A 21,441-nucleotide genomic window follows, 5' to 3' on the forward strand; every position below is an offset into this window, starting at 1 on the left:
AGTATCCAAAGGCTTTCACCAAAACAAGCTATTCTCACCTAGAACTCCTGCTGAAAAGCAACAGATGCTCACAGCCTTGGGGAAATCAGGACACATGGAGGGACTACAGGCCAGGTGCCCAGCCATCCCAGGGTCCTACAGGACAGAGGCAAGAAGGGCACATGGTCATGTGGAGCAAAGTGGACTTGTGAGCACAGGAGGTCAGATACCAGGAGACTGTTATTTACACATAAATAAGAGAATGAAAATTAAGCCAACACTTCATACCATTCCAATTCAATGTTTATTAAAAGTCTATTTTTTTTAAAGTAAGTCCCTAATACAGTATATTTACAACACTTTCACATGCTTAGCACATTTAATCCTCAAACCACCTTGAGGGAGGTATCATCAGTGCCACCGAACAAACGAAAACTGAGGCTTAGAGAGACTGAGTAGCTTATCCAAAGCTTTCCAGTCAGTAAGTGCAGGAGGATTTAAATTCAGTCCAGAACTTTCCCCTAATATACTACAATGCCTCTCTGAAAGGCTGAAAGGAACCTCTGTCATTCGAATAGCACCAGATCCAGAGCTGCTGTGTCCTAGACTCAGGCTGTACTCAACAGGCGAAGCTGGCCAGGAGAAAGGAGAGTAAGGGGGTCTCAGAGGTGACCTTCCCCTAGGGATTAGGGAGAAGGTAGAGGTGAGGAGGCTACAATCCAACTCAAGGCTTTCCTCTGATGCTCCCTCTCGGTGTTATGAGTGTGCTGTGCTAAGAGACAGACCAGAAGCACAAGGTGCCCCAGGCCCAGAGAGCAACACAGCAGGGTTGTCAAGTTCAGGCTAGAGAAGGAGACTCGATGATATACCTTTTGAGGTCCTTGGGAGTGATAGTGGGGAACCCAAGCCACAGGAATGAGAAGGAAGAAATATGAACCCATCTTAGGAGTGCTGTAGTTCAGTTCTTGGAGCTCCAACAGAGGAGCCTGGAGACAAATCAGTATTCCTCAGCAAGCCCCACTTATGTGCCTCAATCCAACATGTCTTAATCAACACCAAGCAATCCACCTTGGCCAGAAAGGAAAACTTCCTACTGAGATGCACCCCCACTCAGTCTATCTTCTCAGGCTTTTTCCAGGACTTGCGGGTCTCCAGGAAGATCTTGACTAGTGATAAGAGGATGGGCACAGTCATTGGCAAGAAGAGGGGGATGTAGACGGCAAACTTCTGGTCATCAGGGAAATAGAGGAGGTGGAGGAGTGAGGGGTCAAAAAAGGCACGCTCAGAAGATGTCACAGCTTCCTGGCTGGCAGTGAAAGCAGATGACAGGTGCCCAGAGGCCAACTCCTCTGCTGCCTTCTGAACTGCAGCCACAGCCCTGTATACCTAGGAAGGGGAGGGGACAGGGATTACCAACACATCCTAGTCAACAGTGGGGAAGGGGCTGGGCCTTCCTGTGCCTTCCATCTACAGAAAGACTACCTGCAGTTCACCCAGAATATATGGGGGTCAGGCTCAAAGGGCTATGATTTATTTTCTGAGGGTTGGCTTGAAACCTTCATTCACTCTCATCTAGACTCCTGATGGGGAGCTGGAAAGCCTGGGGCATTTAGGGATGGCCCTTACTGGCTACCGAAATTCTAGGACACATAATCCATGCCCTGCCCACTTACCTCAGATGCCACACCATCTTTGATGACAATGTTGCTGATCTTGCCCAGAAGCTGGGCCAGGGAGGTGAGGGTGGTAGTGGCTGTGGCCAGGTTCTCCACTGACCGAGCCCAAAGCAGCCGGTCCAGCTCCCAGGTCATTAGCCCTTCACTCTTAAGTCCTGAAAGCAGGCATTTTGGAGGTACCTGGGGATGAGCAATCCCAAAGAGTAGCCTACAGAAACAGCAAAGGATGATCAGTTGATGAGACCAGAAGATAGGAGACAACAGCTATGATTCTTAGAATATCTGCCCTAAGCCAGTGATTTCTAATTTTCCCATGTATCATAGGGGTTCTAGGAGTGAGCAGCAACATCAACCAATCCAAAGCCCTAAACACAGCATCAACTAGTGCTTCTGATTTTACCTTTTTTGGTTTTTTGTTTGCTTGTCTGTTTTTTTGAGACAGTCTTGCTTCACTGTGTAGGCTGGCCTTCAATTCACTATGTAGCCCCAAATTTGTAGCAGTCCTCCTGCCTCAGCCTCCCAAGTACTGAGATTACCGGCATGTGCTACTATGCCCAGCTGGTTTTACCTTCTTCTATATTGGACTTTGAAGATCTTGTTTGAAAAAGGTCTCATGATAACACCAATGTAGTTTAATCCCTCCTCTCTACCCTCTCTTTGGACAAACGGGGCCATGGGACTGAATTAAGGGACACACCAAGACCATTTCTGACAAGTCATTTGTGCAGTGCTCATGTAAGGCTGTATCCATAACAGACATTGCCCATCAATCAGAATACTCTTTCCTGACCTCAATCAATCAGTTAGCATAAGAATCAACAGCTATTTTATTAAGCATCCCTAATCACACCCTGGGGACCTGACTTCCATGAGTCTATCTAAAATCTGAAAACAGATTTCATCGGCTACTACCCCTTAGGAGAAAGATGAAGCGATCCTTAGAAACCTTTCTTCACTTCCCTTGGGTTCTGGAAAAGCCAAGTATCCCACCAGGTGAGATTTCATTCTGCTCTACTACTCTGCCTACAGCCAAGGAGGATGTGGCCACACCCGCAAGTGCACCATCCAGGACCTCACCGCAGCTGAGCCAGGAACACCTCCATCACTTTCACCACGTCCACCTCGACTCTCACTGGCCGCTCTGAGGCATTATAGGCTTTGGGGTCAACATTGTATACCTGAAAGAGGGGAATGAGGTTGCCACAACATCACACCTCACCAAGCACAGCTCTGTCCTTGGCACCCTGGAGGCCATAAGAGAAAAGGACAACAATTTCTCTGTTCAATAGAAAATGTACATCTAGTGGCACTGCTGATATTTTTCTGAGGACCTACTATAAAGAGCTTTAAGTAAATGATCTTATTTTACCCACTAAGACTCCTGTAAAATAAAATTTTTTATCCCATTTGAGAGTTCCCTCCCGTGAGAAATATCCAATCTAACAGGAGAGACAAGGGTCTCAACCTTGTAAGGCTCCCACAGACAGGGCCATGTAAGGTGAACACAGAGTAGTCCTAACTACAAACTGGTAAGTGCAAAGGATCACAGTCCAGAAAACACTGACAGAAATGAGACAGAGGCTGGCAGAGAAGTGGCACAAGCACTGAGCACTCTCACCTCCCTGGTGCCACCCATTTCCCACAGGCTGTGCTGTGGAGAACCTCAGAGAAAAACCATAGGAAATTTTCTGGGAACATCCACTGTCCCTGAAGCTTGGTCTGTGGGTTCTGCATAATATGGTTATTACCATAATGCCACCCCAGCGGGGACTGTGGAAGGCGTTGGTGGCCACTGGAGCCCCATCCTTGTCCTGAATGTACAGGGGGGAGTGGGCAAGCTCAGGCACGTAGAGTAGAAAGTTGAGCACAGGGTACAGAGAAGCAGCACTGGATCCTGTGGTACAAAAAGAAAGGGAGTCAGGATACCAAAATATGTTGGACCTACAGGTCAGTTCCAAGTCAGTCTCTAACTTGGTGGCCACTCACTCTGGTACTCAGTTTCCTGGACTGATGATCCCTAGGACATTTCTCCTGTTAAGTCCTAGATTTCTGTGGTAGAAGATCTCAAAGCATCTCCCAAGATGTGCCACACACATGGAGCACAATCTTTATCCCAAAATGCCCCTAGAATCTCCTCCCCTTGACTGCTTAGAAAGCTTTCATGGTCCCGGTAACAAGGCATACTATTACTACAACTAGCTTTATGCACAGCTCCCTGCTATTCTTCAATGGCTAGCGATTCACATCGGGTTGAAGTTCAACCCGTTAACATGGTCCTATATGATCTAGCACCTGTCTGCCTTGCCAATCTCATCATAGGTCACTCACTCACATTTCAGCCACATTAAACTACGCTGAGCTCCCTGAATGGCTATGCTCTTACTCTTCTACATCTAAGCTCCTAGTTCCCTTTGCCTGAACTGCCCTTTCGTCTCTGTACTTAATACTGCCACAAAGCAGTCTCTCAGCCAACTCATTCAATATCTGCAGAATGAAAGAAGGAACACAGGGGGATCTGCTAAGGTCTCATGTGCCACCCCTCTTGTAAGTCCATACTGGTCTATCTCCGGGCCTGAAATTCCAGTGAGTTATATATTCACTTTGGTTTGCCTGTGTTACAGTTCTTGGCCACATCTACTCTTCCTAGGCTCCAACCCCCAAATTATAGTCCTAGCTTCAGGGTTCCTCCAGCTCAATTAGCTGAACTGTCATTTCTAATTCTGCCTTCATGTATTTTTGTGCCTTTCTTACATGTGTAACCATATCTGTCCTAGATAGCTTTCAAGGAGGGAGGCCCAGCCTAGCCCTTTCTTTGTAAATGTACTGAGAACTAAGCCAAACGTGGTGGTGCTTACCTCTAACCCCAGCTACTGGGGAGGCTGAGGCACGAAGGTTGGAAGTTCGAAGCCAGCCTGGGTCTCAAAGTAAAAACTTAAAAAAGGACAAGTGCTCTGGGTTCAGTCACAGTGCGGTTTAAAAAAAAAAAATGTACTGGGAGCCACGTTTAATAAACAACTTTGGATAAGATGGAAGTAAAGATGGAGATGATGTCAAGAGAGCAACATGAAAAAAGGGCCTAAATCTCCCTGCCCCTTCAGACCAACACAATCTAGGAAGCATCACTATATACAACCTGGGAACCATCACTTTACACAACCGTCTCCAGCCCCTCACGCTGTGCTTTCAGAGTCACTCCTTGGCCTGGCAGAAAGACCTTGTCCTCAGGAGCTCACCCAGCCGGGACTCCACTGGGTTGATAACATGGGGGAGGCTGTGCATGGCCAAGTAGTAACTGGATGAGGCTGGGTCAAAGCGGGGATTTACCCCCAGCATCGCATAGTAAAGGATCTGTGGAGCAAAGAGAGGGAAGATTATTTTGTGCACTGATTTACAGCCTACTTTCTCTGAAAAAAGATTTGAAGTGTTTTAAAATGATACAGTCAGGAAAAGGTAAAATATAAGAGACAAAGTCAGGGCTAAGAGAAAAACAGATTCGGAAAAAAAGAATAAAACCAAGAGTCAATATACTAAATACATGCTTTGAGAACCACACATTTTACCAGGTTTCCTAACTGCCTAAACAAAGAGGGAAACAAAGAACAGCATAATTCTGTGTCTAAAAGATCAAATCAAGCCAGTTATTCAGAAGCAACCACTCCCACTACAAAGACCTCACAAGTATTTCTCCCACATTTTCCCTATAAGGACATGGTAGGATATAGAAAGCTACATTCCTCACATTTTTTTCTTTTTGGTACCAGGGATCGAACTCAGGACCTTGCACTTACAAAGCAGGTTCGGTGCCGCTGAGCTAAATCCCCACCCCCTCACATCTTTACTGTTACTAAAGTCATACATGTCAGGAAACATTTCTTTTAAAAAATTCCATAAAGCCAGGGATTTAGCTCAGTGGTTTTGCCGCCTGCTGCACAAGCACAAGGACCCAAGTTCGAGCCCCGGTACCAAAAAAAAAAAAAAACAAAAACAAATTCCATAAGGATGGTTGATGATATCAACACCTAGGTATAACCGCTGAAGAGCTAGAGGATCCATAACGATGTAATCCATTGATAGAACTCCGAACCAGACACAGAGGGAAAGACAAGACCCAGAATCTGCTCCTAAGTGACAGACACACACATGCATAGCCCCACTCAGTATGTGCCCTTGTGACACTCACATGCATACACATACACAGGGAATTCCCACCTAATCGGCAAACCCTAAGAGATGGAAGAACAGATGCATCTGTAAACACTAAATATGTATAGAGGGCCGGGGATTTAGCTCAGTGGTTCCACCGCAAGTGCAAGGACCCAACTTTGATCCCTGGTACCAAAAAATGTATGGATTTTGAAAGAGACTCTTTGACCCACTCCCAGTCTCACCTGAGAGTCCACAGAGAAGTTGCCAGCAGCACTGAGGGTGTTCAGGAAGGGCTGCACATAGCGCCGGACAGCCCCCTCGATGTCCCAGTGGACGTCATGGGACTTGGGGTCTGGGTTGAGTAAACTAAAGGTGATCTCATAACCTACAGGAACAGGACTCGGGAATCAGAAGTTTTGTGGACTAAGGAAGGGGGGGCACCATGTACCCCTGGCTAAGCTGAACTTACTTCTTCCTTCTCTAGAATGGGACTGGTTGCCATCATGGAACCAAAAGGAGAATAAACCAGGATGAGGAATACTGAGTGCTCTAAGAAAAGGTGGCTAAGGCCAGGGATTTAGCTCAGTGGTCCCACCGCCTGCTTCACAAGTGCAAGGTCACAAGTTCGATCCTCCATACCAAAAAAAAAAAAAGTGGCTAAAAAATTTTTTAAAATATAAAATAATAATAATAATAAAAAAGAGGCTGGGGATTTAGCTCAGTGGTTCCGCCACCTGCCTTGCAAGCACAAGGTCCTGAGTTCGATCCCCAGTACCAAATAATAAAAAAGAAAGAAAAGGTGGCAATCAGAAAAGAAAGAAGTAAGGAGCTTGCATGCAGACTCCCTTCCTGCTTCACATAATTCATTTCCTCTCTCCTTCTCTGGCAAAGCCTGATGCCCTACCCAAGCTGGACTTGAGAGGCCGCCTCTTATCAGAGCTCCACTTGTCCTCCGGAAGGTGGTCAGCTAGAGCAGCGGCAAGCACATCCTCAGTCAGAGACATGGTCTGGGCTACTTGGATTATGCGGCGGCCAATGATGTTAAAGGCCTCCCGGTGCATTATTCCCCGAACAACTGCTGTCCTCTCAGGTCCAATGTAACTCATCATGTCCTGTGTGGATAAATAAGGGACAGAATGCCTGTGGCTCAGTGAAGAAACCAGGAAAGCACTCTGCCCTTTTGTCAATGACCAAAGGCCTGCTCCTGTCAGAATTCATGGTGAGCTATGAACCCAGCATTTCTGAGCTGTAAACATATATGAGTATTCGTGTGTATTTCCATTCCCCTCTTTTTTTCAGCCCACACAGGTCCAGGCAGTATCTAAATCTCCAGGGACTGGTAAAATGGTGAACTGGAAACCAAGAGATGGCATGCTGAGCAAGAAGAGCAGAATTTTTTTTAAAACGCAAAGTTTGGGCCGGGGATTTAGCTCAGTGGTTTCGCCACCTGCTGCGCAAGTGCAAGGACCAGAGTTCAATCCCTGGTACCAAAAAATAAAAAATTTTTTCTTTAAATTAAAAAATAAAAAACGTAAAGTTTGATCTACGAAAATGGCACAAGGCAAAAGGCAAGTATAAGAATGTTCACAATAGCATTAAATGTTACAGTAAAAACTGGAAAACAGGGCTGGGGATTTGGCTCAGTGGTTCTGGCAACTGCCTTGCAAGCACAAGGTCCTGAGTTCGATCCCCAGTACCAAAAACATAACTGGAAATAATCCAAATGTTCATTAGCAACAGAATGGATAAATTATGTTTATACAGTGAAACACACATTCAATTACAGGTGATATCACAGATGATTCTCTCAAACATAAATGCTGAGCAAAATTAAAGTTGCAGAAGAACATGTACCACTGTAGTACAACAGTATCATAACACTTATATAAATTCAAATGTATATAAAATTTGTGAGCCAAATTAAACCTCTCCTCCTAAAAAAAAAAAAGTAAAATTGTTGGGCATAGTGGTAGATACCTATAATCCCCACGTTGTGGGGCTGAGGCAGCAGGATCACAAGTCTGAGCTCAGCCTGGGCAGCCAGGAACATAGTGAGATCCTATGTTTGGGGGGAAAAGTGGGGGGAGTGGGCTGGGAATATAGGTCAACATAAAGGGCCTGGTTCAATCATCAGTACCTCCCCCAAAATGAAATTAAATATACTGTTTATAGACATATGATTGAACTCTTAAACCAGCTACTACTTCTTAATCCTACTGAGTTTTTTCCTTTTATTTGGCAGTGCTATGATTGAACCCAGGGGCACTCTACCACTAAGCTCTACCCCCTGCCCTTTTTTATTTTGAGATAGTGTCTCAAGAAGTTGCCCAGGCTGCTCCACTTTCTTTCCATTTTAAATAGTCACTGGCACTTCAATCACATACAAGTCTTGAACTTAGAAAGATCCAAAGCTAATGTCAATGAGTAAGTCCCCACTAGTATTCTTTTTTAGCAGATGTAGTTTTCTGTGCCAAATGGGACATACAGGTAGCACTGCTACAAGAAGGAGGTAAGTAGGAGAGGACAAGGCCGCAGCCACTCGCTTTCCCTACCTGAGGAAGGAGTGAGGAGTGCTCAGAGATCACGTACACAGTCAGGGAGCCCTCTGGTTGCTCCTTGGGCTGAGCTAGCACAGCTTCTGCCTCTGCAGACAAGAGCAAGTGGCACACCACATGCAACACATACCATCTCCCCCAGCGCCCAGAGTGCCTAGGCCATTCCTCCACTCACAGCTGGCACTGTGGCCAGATTTGGGTCACCCAGTCTGGTTCTTGGGCCTTGATTGGTCCAAGCTAAAACCCAAAGTATGACATTCCCAGCTTTCCCAGAGATGCTTTGGAGACAAGACAAAGCATGGAAATTATACATTTAAAAATCAGCGGAAAACAGGGCTTCTTGGCAGGCATGGTGGCACACACCTGTAATCCCAGTACTTGGAAGGCTGAAAGAAGATCGCTGCAAACAGCCCTGTGCTACATAAGTTCCAGGCCAGCCTGAATTACACAGTGAGACCCTATCTTAAAAAAACAGAGAGAGAGAGAGAGAGAGAGAGAGAGAGAGAGAGAGAGAAAGGAAACAGGGCTTCTTGTCAAATAGTACTATCAACCCTTCCCATACCTTGTACATTGCCCAATGACAGAGCTTCCTCCTCGTGGTCCAAAGCCCTCCGATAGGTCTTCTGGAAACGGCATTTGATTTTCATTTTGTCTGGAGGGAAAGGAAATGCATGATGGGAAGAGCAAGGATCAGACCTTGCCCACCTCTGCAGCCTTAAAACTGTCCAGTGTCTAAGGTCAGCAAGATGGTTGTTTAGAGAGAATTATCATGCACCAAGCTGCTATGGCCAACTCCAATCATTTCTGCATGGATGACAGCAAACACATAACAGCTTTTCCCTTCCACCCCAGCTCCTGGCTGTGCCTGTCCATACACTGGTCTTTTGACCTGAAATATCTTCTCACTTGGGGGTCTATTTCAATATTCATTATATCAATAGGTGAAAGGAAAAAAAATCATACAGTCATTCCAATCACTGCCCTAAAATAATTAAATTCAACAAACATTCCTGATAAAACCCAAAACAATTTAATGACGAAACACTAAATGCAATTCATTAAAGTTAGTAATAGTAATCCCCGAATTCAGGAAGCTGAGGCAAGAGGATCGTTAGTTCAAGCCCAGCCTGGGCAATTTATCAACTTAGCAAGACCCTGTCACAAAAATAAAAAAGGAAAAATATTAAAAAGCTGGGGATATAAAAAGTCAGGCGAGGTGCCACACGCCTGTAAGCCCAGCACCTGGGAGGCTAAGGCAGGAGGATCGCCATGAGTTTGAGGCCAGCCTGGGCTACATAGTGAGTTCAAGGCCAGCCTGAGCTAATAGCGAAACACTGTCTCAAAAAAACAAAACATAAATGAATTAAAATTTAAATTTAAAAAAAGCTGGGGATATACCAAAGTGTGAAGGCCCTGGGTTCAATTCCCATTACCAACACACACACACACATACACACACACACACACACACACAAAACCTAGAAACAGTTCAGAAAGAATATGCAAGAATCAACAGCTGCATAATACCAGCAATATTCAATTAGGAAGTAATCATTTTTAAGAATCCCCAGTTGCGGTAAAAATAAAAATTAAGAATACTCAAAAAGTACCAATGGCTGGGGATTTAGCTCAGTGGTGCTGCCGCCTGTGTCGCAAGTACAAGGTCCCAAGTTCAATCACCAGTACCAAAAAAAAAAAAAAAAAGCAGCTCAAAAAGTACCAAGATGGAAAGATGGAAAGATTAAGCCTCATAAAGATGTCAGTTCTCGCTTGGTTCTTATTTCTTCCCCATTCCCATGTCCTCCTTTCCACCCCTGAGGCCCTCCCTATTTATACTTTGTTTCTGTTTTTTACCTTTTCTCATATTCTTTCCTTTCCCCTACCCTTCAGCCCCCCGCCCTTCAGACCTTTTCTGCCTGTTTCACATTATTATACATTTTGGTCCTCATTTACACTTTCAGTTTCTCACACCAGAGAAACTATTTGGTATTTACACATGTGTGTCATATTTATTTCACTTAAAAGTATGGCCTCATTGTGCTTCCATTCAGCTATAAATGTCTCTAGTTTAGGCAATAAATTTATTCTAAAGATGATAAAACAGAACACAAACAAATCACAGAAATGACTGTTTCTTTTTTTTTTTTAACAAACTTATTTAAGCTTCCCAGGTTAAAAAAAAAAATGGATTTCCAAAGCACAAAGCACAAATGGATTTCCAAATGGTATTCGCAGCATCAAAAAAATAAAGACTGGGGCCGGGGATTTAGCTTAGTGGTTCCACCGCCTGCCTCACAAGCACAAGGACCCGAGTTTTATCCCTGGTACCAAAACAAACAAACAAAAAAACTGAAAAAATAAAATAAAATAAAGACTGCTTCAGTACAAAGAATAGAAATTATTCTGTCAAAACGATTTCAACACTGTCAAAAACTCCTCTACAAATGTACTTCCTAGCAAATCTTATCATTTATATCTTGTGGAGTGGTTAATTATTAGATTTAATTTTATATTCTTTGAAAAAATATGGTCCTGCTGGTCTCTGGCAGTGCAGGACTCACAAAAATATTTTTTTGCACAGTAGATTTAAAAATTACCACCAAAGGGCCAGGGATTTAGCTCAGTGGTTCTGTTGCTTGCCTTGCAAGCGGCAAGGACCCAAGTTCGATCCCTGGTACCAAAAAAAAAAAAAAAAAAAAAAAAATTACCACCAAAATAAATCATGGCAATATGAACATGAAAACTAAAATTGAATGATTACAAACAATTAATACTGAACACATATAACAATGGCTCTGATGCAGAGCATATAATATGTAATATGTAATATGTTGGAATATAGATATCTTTTAGAATATTAAAAACATTTGCTAATTTACACGTTTGAAAACAGATGAACTCTTAAACACATGTACAGAAACTGTTACTAATAACATTTTAAAATATGACATTCAATTAAAAATTTTTCTAGAATGAAATGTATACACCAAAGTTTAAATAAAAGCTACTGGAAATATGACATTTAAGGAAAATTCAGTTTTGGAGTTGTATTACTGCCTAATTACTAAAAGCAAAAGAAAACAAATGAAACAAAAATGTCTTACAGGGCTGGGGATTTAGCTCAGTGGTTCCGCTGCCTGCCTCGCAAGCGGAAGGTCCTGAGTTCCATCCCTGGTACCAACAAAACAAAACAAAACAAAAATTCCTACAAAATACGGAGCCTACTGGCACGTAAGGAATAAGTGAATTCATGTGTGGATCTAACATACTGCAACATAAAGAAGACAATTATCCAATTTAAAGTGTCATTCTATTGCTTACCTAAATGTATAAAATTATGTGACCACAACATTCAGAAAAGTGAACTTAAAATTTTTAATCCAGAAATCTACTTTAAGACTGAGCTCACAATATACATACACTTTAGGACATCTGCTCTGGTTGTGTATTTTCTGGAGAAATAATTGACATCTAATTTTTTAGGTATATACAACATGAGAAGTGATCAAAGGCTTTGGAAAATGAGTTATGAGAACTTTGTACGCTGACAGGTGTTTCATAAAATATTCATTCTTTCAGGCAGGACAACTGATAACTTGTGTACTTCCCTCATACTGACTTCTCACAATACTGTTTATTTGCAATGTCAATTAAACCAAAATGACTACAGGTGTTCCCACATAATATACATTGATATGAATTTCTCCACTGTGTCATGAAAAGTGATGGAAAAATGATTTCTCATATTCTTTATACCAACAGCCACGAATCTGTACATTTTCTGATGTTATGGGAAATACACGATGCTGTCTCATATTATTTCTACAGGGTTTCTCTTTAGTGGGAGTTCTTTCATATATTTCAAGGTAAATAGAACTGAAGGTTTCCATCTATCTTTCTCTTTCATGTTAATTCTCACATGTATATGGATGTCAGTACTCTCCAAGTTAATCTTACATCTAAGGCAATTCCAAAAGGATTCCTTTGCTCCCTGAAACTTGACAAACAGAACCTAAAATTTACTGGGAATGTTCTTCTTTATAAAAGAATTCTATATCACATGCATAAGAAATGACAGAACAAAAAAAAAAAAATCACCATTTGACAATTGCTAATGAAATCAATTCCAACTTCCAACAGATGCTAAAAACTTCAGGTTAAAGGTTGATGGAAGCCAAGCACACCTGTGATCCCAGCGCTCGCGTGGCTGAGGCAGGATCTCTGTGAGTTCAAGGCCACCCTGAGCTGTATAGAGAATTCAATGTCAGCCTGAACTACATAGCAAGACCCAGCCTCTAAAAAAAAAAATGCTGGGCATGGTGGTACACATCTGTAATCCTAGCACTCAGGAGACTGAGGCAGGAGGATCACCATGAGTTTGAGGCAGGCCTTAGCTACTTAGTGAGTTCAATGCTAGCCTGAACTACAGAGCGAGACCCTGTCTCAAAAAAAACAACACAAATATAGAGATCAGGCTGATAATACTTAACTTGCTAACCTCTGCGCTACCCAACGTGGAAAACCAGCCATCACATATTTCATAAGGTAATACAACAAAAGTACAGAGCACCACCTATAAAGTATTCAGGCCTAAAAAGACCAAACCTGGCTTTGATCAAACCTCTAGATTTAACTGCTAGTTTACAAGAAATATGAATACTAAAGGAATAAGTTAAAGGAAACTATGAGGAAATGATTGGCCAAACTCTAAATGTGAGATGTTCTATAAAATAAATGACATGGTTTCTTCAACAAATAAATAGTTTGAAAAAAAGTATATGGTGGTGGGGCAGAAAAGAACTAATATATGTATAATAAAAGGGGGAAAAAAGAGACAGAACCAAATGTATCCTGATTAGAATAAAACAACTGTAAAAGAACATCTTTGAGATAACTTAGGAAATCTAAATGACAATTAGGTTGTATTAGGGGATCATTGCTAACTTGGTGAGATGTGACAATGGTAGTCATATTTTCAAAAATTTTTAAAAGGCCTTCAATTGGGGCTGGGGATGTGGCTCAGTGGTGCTGCACCTGAGTGGTGCCATGCCTGCCTGGCAAGTGCAAGGTCCTGAGTTCTATCCCTGGTACCGCAAAAAAAAAAAAAAAAAAATCCAACTTAAAAATTACGTCACTGGGGCTGAGGATTTAGCTCAGTGGTTTCGCTGCCTGCCTCGCAAGCTCAAGGACCCGAGTTCAATCCCCGGTACCAAAAAAAAAAAAAATTACACCACTTAAAACCTTTTCTGCCTTTCTCTCCTCCCAGGCAGTTAAATGCTCTTTCTTCAATACTATCACTGTTTCTTATAACTTCTACAGTAATTGCTTTTACCTATTTGTCTTTCTCCCCTACTTCTGAATTTCTTAAAATCCTTACCAATTTCTTATTCATCCCCAAATTCCTGGTACCTAAGAAAAGTGCCTAACACCAGTGTTTAACGTTAAACTGAAAAGGGTCTGTGTAAATATCCAATTTAATTTCAAACTGCGTTTTTTCCACACATCCCACTTTCTCCGCTCTACTCTGATAGGCATCAACTGCTTCCGGTAGCATAACTTATCTTATGAAAAAAACTGCTGCCTTAATGGCAGACACTAAATTTAAAGTACCCAACCAAACACACTGTTCAGAGAGCTCTTTTAATAAGTTATGGGACACCTAACCAACCCATCTCCAGACTCAGCTCAGACCCAAAAGGCTGCCGTGAACACACACCGCCCTCCCCCCCGCAGAAACTCACATTTCAGAGGTATCTCTCTCTCATGTACAACGGTGAAGGGCAGCTTCCCCTGGTCGTCCAGGGGCACTGAATCCCGGGTAAATACGACAGTGACGGGCACCATGAGCCGGAGCTGCCGGAAGGAGCATCGGGGCCATCAACTGAGTCTCCACCTCACCAGTGGGCTGCCCCGGGCACTTTCCCACCGAGGTCTCACCTGCAGGGCATTCAGCCCACTGATCTGGGAGTAAGGTAAAGGGGCCCGGTACGTCTCCGTGGTCTTCCACCAGAGCGGCAGCCCCAGCACGATGGCCACCGCAGCGAAAAAGAGGGCGGCACGCTTGCCCCGGACCACCTCTGGGGACAACAGGGGACCGACTGAGGTGCGGGAAACGGGCTGAGCCGCCAGCTGCACCCCTGACGCGGAAGAGCCCGGACCATCGGTCCTCAGAGACCCTCATCCCGCGTTCGGAGAGATTCCCGTGCTAGGGACCCTGGCCCAGGTCTGAAGGTATCCCATACGAAGCAACCCTGGACTCTCGACTGCAGGATCTCTAGTACACCTCAATCCCTACCCCTCCACACCTCCCTTGCAATCCCGGAGCTGTAGCTCCCACCCAAAGCCCACCGCACCTAGGTCGGTAGCCGCAGCACCCGGAGAACCCGCGGCCGCCATGCTCGCTTCCGCCTGAAGGCGCGAGGGGGCGGGGATACGTAGGCCTAGCCCAATCAGAAACCTCGCAATGAGAGGGCAGGATCACGGTAGCGACCGCGGCCAATCGAGAGCAGCACTCCGGACGCTGGCCGGAGAAAGCCGCCGGAGTGGGCGGAATTGGCGTGGAGCTGCGCTGCGGGTTTGAAAGGTTACCGAGCTCAGTGGAACCGTTCTAGCTCCAGGTGAAGGGAGCAAACTAAATACTAACTACTCTTGCTAAATACTACCTGGGCGACCACGGGGAGCTCGGAGGCTGTTTTCAGATCTGAAAATTGGGGACATTCAGTAAATGGGGCCTTGCGTGTAAAAAGCCTGGCACACGGGAAAGCCTTCAGAGGTCGGCTGTCATTGTTTATCATCCCTATGGTAGAGCTTCTCTTTGGGGCGCCGTCTCCTCAAGCCTCAGACGCAGAGGTAGCAAGCTAGTGCCTTTTTAACATGATTGGTTACACCAGTATTTTTATTTGAATTTATTTCCAACTTGGGAAGGTCACGCTACTTAAAAGTCTTGAAAATTCTACCGGGCGTGGTGGCGTGGGCCTGTAGTCTCAGCACTCAGGAGCCCAAGGCAGGAGGAATTCTTCGAGTTGGAGACCAATTTGGGCTACATAGAGAGTTCAAGTCCAGCCGGGAATACATAGCGAGACTCTGTCTTAATCACAAAACAACTAAAACCCTTAAAAACTCAAGAGTACAGGCTCTGGTTCCTAATCATTCGATTTCAAATTATGGATTCACCTCTTATTACCTAAACGACTTCGTGCTTCTCTGCCTGTTTCCTCATACTAAAATAGGACTGGCGAGCCAGGGATTTAGCTCAGTGGTGCCGCCACGAAAGGGCTTGAGTTTAACTCGCCATACCAAAAAAAGGAATGACCAAGTGTGGTGGCACGTGCCTATAGCTACTAGAGAGGCCACCCCTGGCAATTTAGCAAGACTGTCTCAAAGTAAAAAGTAAAAAATGCTGAGGATGTAGCTCAGCGGTAGAGCACCACTGGGTTAGATTATTTTAAAAATAGGGATAATAATTGTATCTACTCTGTAGAGTTGTATTGAAGGAGTTAATATATGCTGGGATTAGAACACTGTATGGCAGGAGCATATAGAAAGTACTATGTGTTAGCTACTTTTGTTATGTCAGGCCACTCTGGGTGGAGCATTGGCGGCCTCCCCAGTTTACACAGAACATATCCAGCTTGTTTTCTCATCTTTCTTTCCTTCTTTCTTTTTTCAAACTTTATTTTGTTTTATTTGAGACTGGCTCTCGCTATATAGTTCAGGCTGGCCTTGAACTCATGATGATCCTCCTGCCTTAGCCTCCCAAGTGCTGGGATTACAAGTGTGCACCACTCCCTCCAGGTGTTCTCTCATCATGTATTTGCTCACATAGACCCAGGTTCACAACCTACCTTACACCCCAGCACAGTGGTCAAAGTTCAGCATAAAGCCTCATCAGGTCTGCCCTTGCCCAGACCCTCAAATTGCGCCCCTCTGTATCCCCTCTCATTCCAAATGGGAGTGGGCCATAGCCCTTGGGAACCTCCTACACATCCTGCTTGGCCGTGGCAGTCCCCAAAGCTGTGGAAGGTTTCCTCATTGGATAGGAGCCCAGGTGCTCCCCATAATGTGGCAGCCCCTGGTGGAATGTGCGTCAAGCCCCAGTAGGGCTTGACACTGCTGAGATGTGTCAAATTCCTGCCCAACCTTACCCCAGCTTGTTCTTCTGCCTCCCTGCTTTGAGCATTCCACAAAATCTGCCTTTAGGGGTTGCTCTTCTCACTCTACTCCATCCTTCTGTAGCTGCAGCCTAGTGGCTCTGATGTGGTAGTCCCTAGAAGACTGCAGCCCTCCTCACTGCCCCACTGGAGCCTTAAACATCAATAGGCAAGAGCCTGAGCTAGGAATGGTGACTGGGTACACCCTCTATAAATTTGAACCCTAGTAAAACTCAAATCCCCACCCTCTCCACCTGCACAATCAGAGGGCCCAGAGACAGAATCACCAGAGATCAGAAAAGAGGAGGTGGGAATTTGATATGTAAAACAGACAAAGTAGCATGTTTTGCTACCATTTATTTCTTATATGGTATGTACTCAAGGCATGAGTCAGGGCTGGTGTACTTCCTTCTCATCCCAGAAAGAGGGCCAGCAGGAAGGAGAGCCCAGGGAGAAGCTACATCATCACGGTGAAGTTATGAGGGCTCCTGGAGACGGAGGAATACCCACCCAGGCACCTGGGTCAGACTTCTAGCAGCTCTCCTGCCCTCAGACACGAGGCGCTCCCTATTCTCCCATCCCATTGTCCCAGGTGCAGCAATGGGGAGAGGAAAGAAAGGATGATGAGAGGGGGGAGAGAAAGAGAAGACAACTTGGTGGTGGGTGAAGGCATCTCTGTTCTGCATGGCTATTTGACCCTGGCCGTAACTATAGGCAAAAGTAGGTGCAGATGGCTGGGCCAAGGGTGGTAGCGTGGAGTAAGCACACCTCAGTAGGCATGGTTTTCAATATAGAGGGACTGTGCTGCTGCTCCACCATCTTCTCCACTGCCTTCATACTTCCCTTGGGCCGCAAGCCCATTCACCTGCAAGAGGGGAGGGTGGTGTGAGCAGGCTGAGCCAGCCCATAGGTGTCAAACCCTGCCCACCTATAACCACTTGTGCTCAACCCTTCCCAGCTATACACACACAGCCCCCCACCCCCACCCCTACCCCCCACAACTCCCAACCTCAGCCCGCTTGATGAACTCTTCAGTGGCACCCCCAGCATTGTCCTTTTGCCCTCGCCACGCATTGAGTGCAGAGGCCTGCAGGGCACGCCCATAGGAGAAGGTGAGGGCCCAGGGCCGGGGAAGGGGACAGCGATTGATGGCATTGAGGTTGAGTGATGCCTCCTCTTCACTCTGACCCCCGGACAGGAAGGTCACCCCTGGAGGAGAGGAGACAAACGACAAACTGATTGGTCATTCTCTATTTTCCAGTGTAAGGGACTCCTGAAGGCCACAAGAAGAGCCTCAGGATGGCCCCTAGAGGCAGGAGCAGGTTAGAAAACAGGGTAGTACCTGGGACAGCTGGGGGCACAGTGCGACGCAGGGCAGTGACAGTGGCCATGGCAATCTCCTCTGGGCTATACTTGATGGGACAGGCATGGCCAGGGGTCACCATGTTGGGCTTGAGCAGAGTCCCCTCCAGATACACATGATGATCACTCAGGGCCTTGTAAACAGCAGCCAGGACCTGGGGATCAGAAGAGATTTTTTTAAGGGTCTGGGCTCCCATTACTTACTGCTCTAAGCTTTCCATCTAGGGCTGGGTGGGCATGGACTGTGAGGATGGCATAGACTTTCAGGCCTGTTCTAGGATCAACGAAAAAGTGCTGCCAGGCATATTGCCGCATGCCAGTAATCCTAGCACTTGAGAGGCTGAGGCAGGGGGATCACTGTGAATTCGAGGCCAGCCTGGGCTACATAGTAAGTTTGAGGCCTGAACTGCAGATCAAGACCTTGTCTCAAAAACAAAAACAAGGGCCGGGGATTTAGCTCAGTGGTGCCGCCGCCTGCCTTGAAAGTGGAAGTTCCTGAATTCGATCCCCAGTACCAAAAAGAAACCCAAAACCAAAACAATGAAAGAGTGCTAGGGGACTACACCTGAATCTAAACCAGCAAAAGGGCTGCAGGCATCTCTGCCAGGCTGTCCCTAAACTATGTGTCTTTGTGCAGTTGTGGACTCACCTTCTCTGTAACATACTGGCAACGTTTGAGGTCATGGTCTCCATCGGGCAGGATCTCAGGCTCCACAATAGGCACAATGCCATTCTGTAGGAAAGAGCAGAGTAGCTCGGGTTGGGCAATGGGCAAGATGGGAAAAAGCTCTGCAATCCTCTCCCCACCAGGTACAGGGTACGCATCTGGTCACCCAAACCCCAGCACACACCTGCTGGCAGATGCTGGCATAGCGGGCCAGTACATTGGCATTCTCCAGAATGGCAAGTGCTGAGGGTGTGCGCTCACTGATTTTCAGCACACAGCGCCATTTGGCAAAGTCAGCACCATCCTTCTTGTACTGAGCACAGCGTTCAAAGAGCCCATCCAGCCCTGTAGGCACAGCACCAGCCTCGTCACCCTGTCCCTCTCCTGCCACCATCAACTCCCTACCACCTCCTCCGCCTTGAAGCCCACCCACTGTGTACCTTGAGTGGTGGTTTCTCCATCTGTCCCAGCCAGAGGCACCACACCCTTGTCAACCTGCACAGGAAACACAGGCAGAGGGCTAAACCCAGGTAGGATTCTCCCTGCCTCCCCTCCTACACACACCTGTTTCCACAGCCAGCCCCAGTTAGGGCTGGGGCTGCACCTTGATGCCCACGACAATGCCCTTATCCTGGATGGTTCGGACAAAGGGGACACCATTATCATCTTTCTGGTAGAGTGTCTCATGGAAGAAGATGACGCCGCCAATGCACTTCTTCACACGGTCATCAGCACTGAACAAGACCTGGCGGTACAGCCGGCGGTTCTCCTCTGTGTTCTCCACCCCAATTTGGCTCAGCCTCTTGGCCATGCTGCCTGGAGGCAAACAGAGTGGGGACAGCTGTTCTCCCTGGTCAGGGCTCCCTGACCTCCTCTACTCCCTACCACCACACAGGCCTCTACCTACCTACAGATTCATCTGCAGCCAGAATGCCTTTCCCTGGCACCACAATCCGGAGAGCAATGTCAGACAGTTCCTTCTTCTGCTCAGCAGAAAGGGCTGGGTATGAGTGGGGCATGGTGACAGCTCTCTGGAATGGAGGTAAGATAGAAAGACTCAACACCACCCACTACCTCCTCTGCTTCCTCTCCTGGCCAAAGGGGCCAAATGCCCTCCTCCCCTAAATATGGGGCTGGGAGCACAGCAACAGTCCTTGGCATGAGTCCTGGGCATCAAAGTGGCATCTGACAACTAGGAGGCTTAAGGCCCCAGTTCCCACATTTCCTTTTGTCCGTGGTGGGCACCCTTCCCAGGCTGTAGGAAAGATGCAAGCTGGGGGTGGGGAGGTGAGCAGCCCTGAAGCCGTAGGTCTTATGAAACTATTCCCTAGAGCCGGGCATGGTGGGCAGACCTGTAATCCCAGCACTCAAGAGGCTGATGCAGGAGGATTGTCAAGAATTTGACCCTGACAAAAAACTAAAAACAGTAAAAAAAAAAAAAAAAAAAAAAACCCACTTGCCCAGTTAAAAACATCAATCTGTCTTTCATTAAATTTGGCCCTTTCTTTCAGAAAGCACTAATTTTATTTTTTATTTTTTAATTTTTTTTTTGGTACCAGGGCTCGAACTCGGGCCCTTGTGCTTGCAAGGCAGGCAGCTAAACCACTGAGCTAAATCCCTGGCCCAAATTTGGCCCTTTCTTGAGGTAAGCATAAGCCCTGGCCTCGCCAGCTTCTCTGTATCCATCCTCAATAGGGCCTTTAGGGAAAGCACACTTATTCCAAGGCTTCAGAATGAGCCAAAGGTACTTATCACACACAGGCAGGATAAGAAGTAGGAGTGGCACAAATAACAGTCAGGACCTCTATAACTTCTTTTTTTTTTTTCCATACTGCAAACCTGGCTGCCTGTCCCTGTTACCTGTGCTCCACCTGTGTGTCAGTGATCAGCCCCAGCAGGCCTGTGCAGTGGGAAAGAGGGCCTGCAGACTAAGTTAGGTGTGAAGATGGCAAAATGACACCACCCAGTCATCTCCAGTGCCTCAATGCACTTCCTCTGTGTGGAGAGATATATGGGAAATAGAGAACATTCAACTCACTCAGTGGGGAGACAGAGGCAGGGGTTCAAGATTGAAAGGAATGAGTAGAGAGCCTGAGAAGGGGAGGGAGAGGCTCCGGAGGAGGGGGAGGCTGGGGGAGATGCTGGTGATGGCGAGCTAACCAGTCAGGAAGGACCTAGACCTGGGGACAGAGAAGGCAAGAGAGCTGGAGAGGGACCTAGCATAAGAGCAGAAGCAAACTGATATTAAAATGGCTTGGGTGAAGCGCAAGATCCGGAGTCCGATCCCTGGTTCCAACAACAACAACAACAACAAATGGCTTGGGTGGAAAAAAAAAATAAGAAAATAAAATAAAACAGCTTGGGTGGGAAAGACTGATCCAGGGGGGTGGGGGGAAACTCAGGAGGTAGAGTAAAATTTGGGATGGGAAAAGCTGAGTTCCAGTTGAGAGAACTAGGAAACGGGTGGAATGAGAAAGGCTGAGCCTTGGGCCTTCAGGCGAACAGAAAGGATGGTAGGAGAGCACACAGAAGGAACACCCAGGAACTGTAGGGAGCAGGGCAAAGGTGGCAGGGAAGGAGCCCAGGAGAGGAAGTGTAGGTGCCCAGGAGCTGCTCCTACCTGCCAGCCAGGAAGCTTACCTGCTAGCAGTCAGTTACCAGCAGCAGCCACAGGCGCAGCTCAGATTCAGCTCTGCAACTGCAGCGGCTCAGCCGTGCCTCGGGTTAATGAGGCTGCGGATGCCGCAGAGCTACGTGACTCTCCAGGGGGCGGGACCTGCACCTCGAGCCCCTACCCCCGCCGCGCCTCCCTCGGACTGGTCTGAGGCGAGGCTACGCCCACAGAGGCGAGGTGGTGAAGTGGAGTGACTCTCCCGCAAGAACCTGCCAGGCTGTTGGGGACTGTC

At 46.3% G+C, this 21,441-nt stretch overlaps 2 protein-coding genes across 3 annotated transcripts; both read right to left on the minus strand.

Annotated features, from left to right (window-relative positions):
- Positions 1-264: 264 nt before the first annotated feature.
- Pigs (phosphatidylinositol glycan anchor biosynthesis class S) lies at positions 265-14,896 on the minus strand. Of its 2 annotated transcripts, XM_004856993.2 has the most exons (12): positions 14,710-14,896; positions 14,294-14,433; positions 14,098-14,209; positions 8,919-9,008; positions 8,354-8,445; positions 6,706-6,913; positions 6,044-6,186; positions 4,889-5,003; positions 3,404-3,549; positions 2,733-2,833; positions 1,653-1,863; positions 265-1,365 (listed from the first exon to the last, which is right to left on the minus strand). In XM_004856993.2, exons 1-12 carry the CDS (start codon positions 14,750-14,752, stop codon positions 1,090-1,092), a joined length of 1,677 nt encoding a protein of 558 aa, XP_004857050.1. In that variant the 5' UTR covers positions 14,753-14,896; the 3' UTR covers positions 265-1,089. The 2 variants fall into 2 exon arrangements, with proteins under 2 accessions (XP_004857050.1, XP_004857051.1); XM_004856994.2 differs by lacking the exons at positions 4,889-5,003; positions 6,044-6,186.
- Positions 14,897-16,848: 1,952 nt separating this feature from the next.
- Aldoc (aldolase, fructose-bisphosphate C) lies at positions 16,849-21,237 on the minus strand. Its single transcript, XM_004856995.4, has 9 exons — positions 21,176-21,237; positions 19,443-19,566; positions 19,140-19,351; positions 18,976-19,030; positions 18,720-18,880; positions 18,518-18,601; positions 17,849-18,023; positions 17,516-17,715; positions 16,849-17,371 (listed from the first exon to the last, which is right to left on the minus strand). The coding sequence occupies exons 2-9, from the start codon at positions 19,552-19,554 to the stop codon at positions 17,276-17,278; spliced, it is 1,095 nt and encodes a 364-aa protein (XP_004857052.1). The 5' UTR covers positions 19,555-19,566; positions 21,176-21,237; the 3' UTR covers positions 16,849-17,275.
- Between the last annotated feature and the right edge of the window lie 204 nt (positions 21,238-21,441).

This window comes from Heterocephalus glaber, unplaced genomic scaffold (assembly GCF_053883595.1).
Source record: "Heterocephalus glaber isolate CG9 unplaced genomic scaffold, H.glaber_assembly_v1.0 deba00001564, whole genome shotgun sequence".
In the NCBI taxonomy this organism is placed as follows: Eukaryota; Metazoa; Chordata; class Mammalia; order Rodentia; family Bathyergidae; genus Heterocephalus; species Heterocephalus glaber.

Coding starts and splice junctions, on each gene's coding strand:
- Pigs (XM_004856993.2), bottom strand. CDS start 14,752: ATGGCGGCCGCGGGTTCTCCGGGTGCTGCGGCTACCGACCTAG. Junction 9,009..14,097: donor GAGAGAGATACCTCTGAAAT/GTGAGTTTCTGC, acceptor CTTTCCCTCCAG/ACAAAATGAAAATCAAATGC. Junction 1,864..2,732: donor GTGTTCCTGGCTCAGCTGCG/GTGAGGTCCTGG, acceptor CTGTTTCTGTAG/GCTACTCTTTGGGATTGCTC.
- Aldoc (XM_004856995.4), bottom strand. CDS start 19,554: ATGCCCCACTCATACCCAGCCCTTTCTGCTGAGCAGAAGAAGGAACTG. Junction 18,881..18,975: donor TGGAGAAACCACCACTCAAG/GTACACAGTGGG, acceptor CTGTGCCTACAG/GGCTGGATGGGCTCTTTGAA. Junction 18,024..18,517: donor GCCAGTATGTTACAGAGAAG/GTGAGTCCACAA, acceptor TCTGATCCCCAG/GTCCTGGCTGCTGTTTACAA.